Below are 11,233 nucleotides of genomic sequence, written 5' to 3' on the forward strand. Positions count from 1 at the left end.
ACCTGATTGGTCTACTAAAAGCTGAATGGCCAATAGCAGGAGAGGGATAGGTGGGGTGAATAAATAGGAGGAGAAATCTTGGCTTGGAAGAAAAAGAAAGAGAGGGAGAGGAAGAGAAAGAGGAGAGAATGAGGAGAAAGAGGAGGACATGCCTGGGGCCAGAAGCCAGGCGGCTGCCAGACAGACAGACATAGAGACAACAGGAAAGTAAGACATACAGAAAGGAAGAAAGGTAAAAAGCCCCAAGGCAAAAGGTAGATGAAGAGAAACAGGTTAACCTAAGTCGAAAGAGCTAGCCAGAAATGAGCCTAAGCTAAGGCCGAGCATTCATGACTAATAAGTCTCTGTGTCATGATTTGGGAGCTGGTCGGTCCCCTCTGGCCTCCCAAAAAGAAAAAGCCTGGTACACTAAGAGACCACACATGAGCCACATCCTTTTCTTTTGTCAGATCTGGGTGCAGATAAGAAGTAGGTGGACTTCAGAGCGTTCCAGGCAGTGCCAGGATACTCTGAGACTTGGAGTTGGACCACATGGAATTAATGGATCTATCCTGACTCTGTTTGTAGAAAAGTATTTGGTCTCTGTTAACTACCCTAGAAGGTGTCATGGATGTGTATGTGGGAAAGTAAATCTGTAGGCCAGATGAGAGTCTGCCTCTTTGCAGAGAGATTGGGATCTCCACAACTTGGAGCTTGTGCTCAAGACCGACACTTGGAGCTTGTGCTCAAGACCGACACATGAGCCAGTTTCTCTGTGGTTTTGCTCCCATCATCCTGAGGGGTTTCATGCTTGCTTCCCACTGTCACCCTGCCTTTGAAGAAGAAGGCAACATAGTCAGAAACAGAGACAGCTAATGTCTGGAGCCACCTCAGACTTGTTTGCTACTGACCACTCAAGCAGGAGAGATGAACGATGCTGCAGAATCTACCCCAGCTTCAGTGGACAGTCATGTGATCATATTTGGGAACCATTTCCTGGCCTGCACAGTAAAGGGAGCCCAGATGTGTAGAGCCAGGAGCCTGCTGGGAGGGGGCCTGCCCACCTAAGCCTGGCTTGGCTGCTGCCCTTGGTGTGTTGCTGGCAAATGCTGGTATGTAGGACTACCATGGATGACAGATGCAGGTTCCAAGCCTGGAGCCGGTGTTTCTAATGTTATACTGGCCACAAATTCAACCTTTTCTTTCTTGCCTGCTCCCACAGTTTGCTGACTCTGCAGTAGAGTTTGGTGTTCTGAGTGCAATTTCCACTCCAGGCTTCTCTGAGAGAGCTTGTCTCCTGTCTCAATGTGGACTGTGGGAAGACACACATGCGTGATTTCTGTTATTGCACCTTGGGTAAGGCAACCCCGAGTCCGGAAGAAGGTATTACATACATGTTGTACTGCTTGATGATGGGCTAGAGGAGATGGAATATTGACAGCTTTAGATATCTGAGTGCCATTCATTGTGTCAGGAGGGACCAAGTGATCAACACATTCGATCAGCCCATTCTTGTCTGCTCTGTCACAACTACCATGTATACTTTCGTCTGAGGGTAAGAACCCCGTGATTCCTATGTGCAATAGCACACGTGCCTGGAATGTGTCTGCACTTGCCTCCAACCCCCCAGCACCCAAAAATAATAAATAAATAAATAAATAAATAAATAAATAAATAAATAAATAAATAAATAAAAACAAAACCCAGCCACCCTCTAATCTCCAATCTCCTCCCTGGTGCTCCTTTGCAAAGGACTTTTTTATTGTCCTCAGAGTGGCTTCCCAGCCTGCTATGGTCTGCCAAAACCCCAGCAAAGCGAAAGTAGCAATTCATTTGTACCAGCCTTTCTAGCTGCTTTCCAAGCCCACTGAAAGCAGGGTCCATGCCCAGGTGGGCTTGTGCCTCACGTGAAGGGCCTAGTTTGCTACTTGAGAAGTTAGTACCCTTCTGTGGAATGACTTAATGGCCTCCCCTGTGCAGCCTGAGGTTGACGTTCGGTCCCTATACTAGGTGGAGTTTTCTGGCATCAGAAAACTGGTGAGAGGCCCCATGTGTCCATGACTTAATAAGGAAGGGTGTTCAAGAGAATCCATAAGTAATTTGGGGTGAAGTCAAAGATGTATTTGAATTTTGCCCAGTTTGTCCATGTAGAGATTTTTAAAACCTTTAGAGTGACAGGAACATGTTTTGTTCTCTATAGGGACCTCTTCCAAACTTACCTGAGTTTATACTGATGAGGGGACACTTGGCAGGGTCCCTAGAGAGTTTTAGGAGGGGGCTGGTCACTAGAAGATCTAACTACAGGATAAAATGGCTGTGCTAAAGTCAATATTTTGTAAAATAAATTTCAGCTGCTTATCTAAAAAAAACCCTGTTGATTTATTTCATAATCTCTTGAAAGTTGCTTTAGGTTTGTTTTCTGGCCATTTCCAAGGAATGAACCATTCTTTCTTTAGGGTGCCTGTAAGTGTTTTCATAAAGAACAAAAGAGATACTACTGAATGTATTTTCCCATATAGACAGAATCAGGTTACAAGTCTTTATTTTTATGGTGTCTGGATCAAACTCAGAAGCTTATTTCTGATAGACAAGTGCTCTACCGTGGCGCTACATCCCTAGCCCCTGTAGAAACTACATGTAGGGCTGACACTTTGTTTTTATTCAGTTGATCAGTTCCATCCACTGTTCTAGCTCTTATGGCTGCCTCTGAGCCTACCTTGGGCCAACTGTCATTCAATTTGGTGGAAAAAGTTAGAACCAGCTTTCAGTTCTCTGTGGAACCAACTTCCTGTTGTATCTCACACGGCTGATAGAATAACTGGGTTTCCCTCTTTTCCATGAATTGTGTTAACTTCCTGCACAGGCGGCCTGGGTTTGCGAGCACTGGCTTAAAGTGACCTCCCAAATGGATTGGCTTCTGAGGAGAGAGCCCTAGGTGGGAAGACAGGGACAGAGCATGGCGGAAATGGTGAAGTGGAGGCGTGTGGAGACATGCTTCAGCTGGAGTTGGCTTATTTCACACAACCACATACCTCATCCGACAAACCACATACACTACCCAACGCAGCACACAACCCAACCAAACTCAGATGGAAGTCTTATTCTGATGCCATAGGCCATGCAAAATGTTAATGGATGGGAATATTTTTATCAGTAAGGGGTTGGTCACAAGACTGAAGAGTGGAAAGATATGTTCTTGTTGTATGCTGAACTCGACAGCCCAGAGGCTGTGAGGGCATTTTAAGACACCCTTGGATGGCTTAGGAGGCGAGGCCCAGGGGTTCTTTATTAGGCAGCCTCATAGCAAACAGCATTGGCCCTTTCTACCTTTATCCTGTTGCCCCTTCTCTGCGGTCCTAACCCTCAGTGAAACTTGGGTTATTTTTGAACATGCTCCGTTTATAAGAAGTACAACTATTTGAGTGGGCTATACCAAAGTTAGCCTAGCTTTTGAGTGTAATTCAGATGGAGGAAATCAAGTGACATTTACACACTGTAGGGTGACATTATTTGGTAGTTGTCACACTGTCCACCAAGGTCAAGACAATTATTACTATATCATAGCTATTAGAGCAGAGATGACTATCTAAAATGTTAAAAAAAGCCACAAGATAGAATATACCTAAAGATAGTTTTGTATGTTCATTCTTAAATGTATATTGGACCAGCAATTTCTTTATGTATTTGTCATAGAGTTTTATTTTCTCCAGTACTTGGGATCAAAACCAGGGCTTGTGCATGGTAGGGAAGGCTTCTACCACAGGACTGTGCCTTTAGTCCTATTCACCAAAGTTTTAGTGGACCAGGGATGACTAAAATATTGGAGAGACCAAGATGCTTAGATTTAGTTCACTCAAAGATTATCTACTGAGAGTCTAATGTGTGCCAGGCTCTGTTTGAGAACCTGAGGATGGCTGTGGTGGTTTGAAAGAAAATGGCCCCCAAAAGGAGTGGCACTATTAGGAGATGTGACCTTGGTGGAGTAGGTGTGGTCTTGCTGGAGGAAGTGCATCACTGTGAGGGTGGACTTCAAGGTCTCATGTATGTTCAAGATATCACCCAGTACCTGAGACCACTTCCTGTTGCCTGCTCAAAATGTAGAACTCTCAACTACCTCTCCAGCACCATGTCTGCCTGCACGCCACCATGTCCCGCCGTGATGATAATGGACTAAACTTCTGAAAATGCAAGCTACCCCAATGAAATGTTTTTCCTTTATCAGAGTTGCTGTGGTCATGGTGTCTCTTGACAGCAATAGAAACCCTAACTAAGACAATAGTCAGCAAACATACAATGCCGTGTGGTGTTAAATCTGACAAAGGAAGTTATCACAGAACAAGAGGTCAGAGTCACGTGTGTATATGTGTGTTTGCACATGTGCATGTGTGAGTGTGGGTTTTTGTGAGCACATAGGCCCAGACACATGGATTACATCTTGTGGCCAATCAATGCTAGGTCAGATGAGGAGTGTGGTGTTAGGGCAGGGTAAGAGCGAATGCCGGGTATTCAAGGAGTCTTCCAGAAGAAACAGTAAGAAGGCTACTGTAGCTATAGCAGGGTTAGAAGACAAGAGGGACAAAGTCATACAGCACCTTGTACACGACCTTTGTACTTGTACAAAGGAAGAGTGTGGGCATGGAAGGAAGGGACCGAGGGGCTGAGATTGTGGATGGTCTCCCACCAGCTGGGTGGAGACACGTAGGGGACAGGTTTTGAAGCAGGGAGTTGGGAGGCCACTATGGTAGTGTGGATGACAGATGATGGTGGTGTGGAGAGGAGGGTGGTGGCAGGTGGCCAGGTTTGGTTCTTGGTGCGTTGTGAAGGCCGGACTCATTTGTAAAGACAAGGGATACTGACTGATGGTTGAATGGAGGAGGATGGTTTTCAAAGGAGTCACAGATTACCCTGGTGTTTGTTCTCAGCCACTGGGCAGAAGAAACCAGTGGTGATCTTCTGTGGAGCAGAAGGGAGGTGGAAGAGCAGATGGGAAAATCAGAAAGAAAACATTGGCTGGAGATGCCCATTAGATCGATAAACAGAGTGGGGCAGTTGCATAGACGAGTGCTCTGAGGCTTGGCGGGGACAGATATAAATATGAAATTGGTAGTCTATCAATGCTGACATAAGCTGTGAAGCCAAATTCCAGCACCTGGGTCCTGCGGCTAACTAGAGAAGGGAACCAAGGGACTGACCACTGAACTACTGTACCACTCAGCCCTTGGGCGATGGGGGAGGCGCAGAAGAGGTAGAGAGAGTTGCTGGGGTGAAGAACAGAAACAGGAGGAGATATTCCAGAAACCAAGCTAAAAATGTGTTTTAAGGCGAGTCCAGAACCATCAAAGCCTCTGCAGAGCGAGACGCCGGCTGGACGCGCAGCGAGGGATGACCTTCCTTTAAGGAGAGTCACAGCACAGAGCCGGTTGGGGGTGGCCGTAAGGAAACTCATAAATCATGATGGGATGGCGCAGGCTGTGCCCTAGAAAGGTAAACACATTTCGAGAGGTGGACTGGACGCAGATCGAGGAACCCTCCTTGGGAAGTTCAGGAACGCCACCTAGAGTTGGTGTGCTTTCGGAGTCTGGTAGTTTGTAAGGACAGGTAAACAAACTAGGGGTAATAAAACTTCAACTTTCCCCCCAGCCTTTTCTGTCTTCTGACATTACTTATGCGAAGTTGGTGTTTCACCTCTTGAGTTAACATCCCATTTCCTACTGTAGCCAGGCAGGGCTGTCAGTTCTCCGCTCCACGGTAGCTATTTTATAAGGATAATAATACGCTCTATCCCGCCCTCTCCTCTTAATGACAGCATACTCTTGGAATCACATTCCCCTCGTTGTAGTTCTTATCTTTTAATAACATTTTCATTTGATTTCATCATGGTGTGCACAGACTTTGATATGATGCCTGACCCCATATTGTGTGTTGGGCACTAAGAACTTTACACACATGAATTCATTTTGCTTCCAAAGATGATTCAAATACCTTTATTGTCCCCGTTATTACCATTATGAACGGATGCACAGAGAGGGTAAGTAGCTTTCTCAAGGCCACAGAGTAATGAAAAACACAGTATTAGAACTGGATCATGTGGTATGGCTGTACACTGTCCTTACCACTACATACATACTCTCCCAGATGGACCATCATAGTGAGCCATCTTCAAGAGACAGGCTGTCCTTGACTTCAAGGCCACTTTTCTAAAGACACAGCATCTGTGTTTCCTGTTGCCATATCAGAGTGGGTCAGTAGGACCCAGGGGACTGAAAACTGAATCCAGATGGGGAAGGGGGCCTTTGCTTGTATTTTAGAGTTGATTTGCTCCCCGGTGGCCACCTACAGGCTGATGCACAGCCAGAGCAAGAATGAGCAGGGTGGAGTCTTTGGGATGGAGATCAGCACTTCGTGAGTCTCTGGTGTGAGTGTGGTTCACACCTTTCTTTCCCTTTTAACCACATGGCCAGCACATGAGACGATCCCATATGAAAGAAGTACATAGCATAAACCGAGGTGACTGTGTTCAGGAATGTCTGCAAAGAACCGCTTTGTGTCTAGGGGATTCCTTGGGAACTAAAATAATCCAGTTTAGTTCATGAAAACCCAAATATTAAAACTGCTTTGAGAGGTTTTGGTGATCAAACACTTAGTCATTGTGCATATAATTGAAATATAAAATAACTCAACGCTAGCAAAGTCTAGCTGGTTTGACCTCTAGCTTTTTTTATTTTTTTTTCTTAATAGGCTAACTTCATTTCCAAAGATGGTTTTGTCTTTCTTGCCAACAAGAAAGACTGTATGTAATTGGCTCACCCAAGGGATGGTTATCTGGAGACATAATTTCCCAGGCATTAGAAGCCTTTCCTTTAGTAGATTTTCAGTTCCATCTTTGATCAGAAAGCTCCAGAAATAAAGTACTGTCCACTTTCCTTTCTAGCATTAAGAAGACACAGGGGAAAATAACTTCTGCTACAGTGTTTTCAGGACCAGAATTAGAGTCCCCCCCTCAAGGTACATAGCCCTATATTTTACATTTCCCCCCTCTCAAGATAAACATCTGTTTTTATCTTTGTCCCATTCTCATTAAAAAGTTCTTCCCTGGCCATAGCCAGTACATTTTCAGAAAAGCCCAGAAGATTTGGTGTTAGAATTTGCAGGGAATTTCTACAAATATAAAAAAACCTGTTAGGAAATGGACCCCCCTCCCCGGCAGTGAATCTCTCCCCTGACTGCTGTATACCACTGTTGCAAATACGCACTTAAAAGGAAGAGATGATGGGGGTGAGTGACTATGATGCTCTGGAGAAGCGGCTACTTCCTCTGGAGGGAGGATTTCAAATGGTCACAGAGCAGACTCGGGCTGGCTTCCTGTGGGCCGCTTCCTTCATACTGATCCTGATCTCGAGCTAAGGTGAAGAGAGAGGAATTTTCCTCCCACCAGACCCCAGATCCCTGATAACTCACTGGTGATCGTGATGTTCAGAAAATGTTGTAAAACCGAGGCCACAGTGAGTGGAGAGAAACACATCAGTTTCCATACGGAAATCTGACCGGTCACAGCCAAGATGGGAAACAAGGCAGGCTGCTGACCGAACTCCCACAAGCTTTCAAACACTCAAAAGCTCAAAGTCCCCTGAAAGAATTAAGTGGTGACCACAGCATGGGAACATGGTTTAAAATAGTTCATACTCAAATTTGTCTTTTCAGGGCATACTCGGAAATGATTTTATTTGCATTTGAATTTTTTTACTCTTAAAAACCTAGCAATCTTTTACTTAATTTCCCCATTCAATATTTAAAAGCTTGGGATACCTTTCCCTCACCTACCACCCCAGAAGAGAGAAAGTACAAAATTTAAGCCCCAAGTAATCCAGAAAAAAAAGAGAATGTTTTAGTGGTTGGTTTTCTTAGCATTTTCGTTTATGACTAGCATGAAGGAGTAGATAACGTGTAGAGAGTAGAGCATTCTTCCCACGTGTCTAGTCGTGATTTTTTTAAAATGGAAATTTATGCAATTACACTACACTTAAAAAAAAAAGATCATCGTGAAAAGTTTAGGAAAGTTTAGACGCGAATGTTGAGAACAATTTCTGGCCCCGAGGTCTGGGGGATATTTTCCAGGATTACACATTTGTTTCAAGCTGGGAAGGCGGTGCCATGTAAATTCATGCACAGGTTCTCCCCAGGATCCTAGCACCCTTCTTGGCTGAGTTAACCTGGTACCTGCCAGGCCCACATCTGGCTCTGACTTTCGGGGTAAGCCAGGCCCCTGTGAACGTGTGCCCCCATGCCCACCGCTCATCTAGATCAAGTTGGTGCCCGCTTTTTCCCTACCTGCATAGTGGTCAAACACAGTGGGCACGTACTCCTCCGGGAAGGCGTCGTTGGCGTAGCTCATCAGCAGGCAGGTCTTCCCCACCGCGCCGTCCCCGACCACCACACACTTGAGGATCCTGTTCTCGTCGCGCCCACCGCAGCCGCAGCTGCTGTCAGTCCCCTCTCTGTAGCTCATGTTGGCGGCTCCAGCTGCTGCTGCTGCTGCTGCTGGGGCTTCTGCAGCGCATGGAGCGGTGGGACCGGCCCCAGGCTGGAGCTCAGGCGGCCTGACGGTGGCTGGGCTGGCTCGCCCAGGCACGGCCCCGACACACACAAGCCCCGCCGCTCACCATGCTGGAAGAGGAAGGTAGCACACTCTTGGCAGGAGGGATGACAAAAGTCTGTGCCTTTCCCCCAGTGGCTGGAGTTAAGGCGCTCTCATTTGCACAGACTTCCCGGGACTTCCTGGCAGTCTAGAAATTCCAGCAGCCTGTGAAGAGTCTCACTCTGCCCTCCCCATCCCCAGCCTGGCTGATGACACGGTGAGATTTGGCTAACTCCTGCCTGGTTTTCCACCACACAGCTAACATGGAGGCGAGCAGGGCTTTTAAACGGAGTTTCCCCCCTCGCTTCCTCTGGCTTGCCGAGCGTCAGGAAATCGTGGGCTTCCTGCTGCATTCCATATTAGGATCAGTGGGCCGGGAAGGCGGCAACAATGGGGCTCTGTGCGTGTGTTTGTACTTCTGGGGAACCAGGCCAGGTCGCAGAGTGGGAAAACACTAGGGGTCCCGCAGCCGGCTGAAGCCGTCAGACTTCCTGTTTTATCCCCTGCTAGCCAGGCTGCAAGCCTGTGCCTGGGAAGAAGCCAAAGGAGAACGGATGGAACCCGGGGAGCCCTGTCTGCCACAGCAACAGGATGGGGCTGAGTTGGGAGCCTGAGGGAGCTGAGGGAACCACATCAGGGATTGCAGGCGAACACATGACATCATCCATCCCTCCCTGACTCGAAAACGACAGTTTTTTCTTTACTTAAACGAGAAACTCAAGTACTTCTTTTCCAGCAGTGAGGAAGAAAACCTTCCAGAGTTACACTGTTTCAAAGGGGGGAAACTGTACCTGTTGTAGGTATACTACACGTGATCAAGTCCCCATTTGAACACAATGCTCAAATATGCATTCCAGAGCCCCCAAAACACCCCCTAAGGTTTTTACATAAAGGAAATCAATCAGATATGGGGTATCTGAAATTTTTCTTACTATGCATATGCAAAAACTGGGCTCGTCCTTCACTCTCTCAGAAGTGAGAGGCTACAGCGGGCCGGGCCTTTCGGCTTAGTTAGGGTTCTCTAATTCTGTTTATGCTTGGATGCGCCCCTTTTTATTTGAATCATCTCTTCCTGGGTCAGCCTGGCCCTCTTCAATGACTTAACAGCTAGTGAATTTGTTTGGTACCTCAGAATGAAGCCCTGTTTCATTAATGGACTTGGTCTTGGAAATGTGACCCTGCAAATGATTTTGACAAATGGGTTAAAGTCAGAGAACTTTGTTTTTCTACGAGATTTTGAAGATTGCAGATGATCTAATGGCTTTGAGCAGTTTTACTAGGACCAGGTTAGAGGAAAATCAGCTTTAGTAAGTGTCTGTCAGTAACTTGTGTATCTACAAATCATATGCATGCTATCGTGTAATAGAGTCCAACTTTCTTCTGTTTTTGGATTAGAGTAACATTTGCCAAGATGCTCAGTGCCCCAACATTTCTTTTCTATGAAAGAATAACATTTCAATTAGGCCTAGAGTGCCAGGGATGTTTTGTTGCCATAACAAACAGTCCCCAAAGTTCAGTAATTTGAAATAACACTTTTTTTTTGGTTTGTTTTTGTTTGTTTGGTTTTTTTTTGCTTACCTTGTATCTCTTCCATGCAGCATTGTGCTCTTTATTCAGGTTGAGGCTGACTGAACGATCACACACACATTGATCACCGTGGCCGGAGAGGAAATGGACACCGAGAAGAGGCTTTGACTCTGGGTTTTCTTTAGGAAGTGACACCTCTGTTCACATTCATTGGCCAGAACAAGTGGCCACAAGTACTCATGCTGACTCAACAGAGGGCTCAGAAGCATCCTCCTGCCCTGGGCTGGGAGGGAGGCACCGCGTGCTGATGAACAGCCTGAATGACAAATCAAAGGTAACATATTGGGGCTGTACTTGGAACGTGAATGGTTCCTATCAAGCCACACTGTGAAGCCTTTGAAGACCTCCGTGGCTGCCTGTAGTTGATAGAATTTTATTTTCATTTGGTCTCTCTGCGGAACCTGGGGTAAGTGGAATAAAACTGTAATTTAGAAACCTACGTTATACTTCTGCATAAAAGGCTTCAAGGGTGAAGGAGGTCTTCAAAGGAACCATGCAGGGGAAGGAGTGATTGCAGTGCAAACAGAGCAAAACAAAACAACAGCAACCAAAACAACGAAAAACCCCCAACCCCAACAACAGCAACAGCTGCAGCAACACACTTGCCTTGAGATGAACAGCCTCACTGCAGCACAGTGCGATGGCAGGCGACTGGCCGAACTGTGAGGGGTTGTCCTTGACCTTTAGGCTGAGATCTGGCGGTGAAGGCGGCATGACATTCTGTGCACAGAGATCCGAAACATGGTTCCCAGCCTGGTCAGCTAGGAGCTGCATCTGCACACGATAAATATTAGACCCCCGTAAGGGCTTCCGGTGAGATTTTGCTATTTCTGTGTGTAACCTAAATCTTGCACCACCGGACACAGATGGTGAAGTCCATTCTCAACGTCAAGTGGATTCTGTAGTGAGTGGGACCTTTAAGACACTTCAAGAAGCTAGATGTGTGTGTTTCAGTCTGTGGGTCGGTACTTCTGCCGAGTTGGAAGGAATGCGCAAACGGCTTATTGCTCTCTAGAGAAAGTTAGTTGTATT

At 46.3% G+C, this 11,233-nt stretch overlaps 1 protein-coding gene across 1 annotated transcript in view; it reads right to left on the reverse strand.

Annotated features, from left to right (window-relative positions):
* Rhoj (ras homolog family member J) overlaps nt 1-8,952 on the reverse strand; it is a 92,313-nt gene extending 83,361 nt beyond the window's left edge. Inside the window, exon 1 of the mRNA XM_052739580.1 lies at nt 8,308-8,952. Within this exon, the coding sequence (XP_052595540.1) occupies nt 8,308-8,485 (178 nt within the window). The 5' untranslated portion in view covers nt 8,486-8,952. The remainder of the gene's footprint in view (nt 1-8,307) is intronic.
* Nucleotides 8,953-11,233: the final 2,281 nt, after the last annotated feature.

Source organism: Peromyscus californicus, unplaced genomic scaffold, assembly GCF_007827085.1.
Source record: "Peromyscus californicus insignis strain IS unplaced genomic scaffold, ASM782708v3 Scaffold_15__1_contigs__length_86483966, whole genome shotgun sequence".
Taxonomy (NCBI): domain Eukaryota; kingdom Metazoa; phylum Chordata; class Mammalia; order Rodentia; family Cricetidae; genus Peromyscus; species Peromyscus californicus.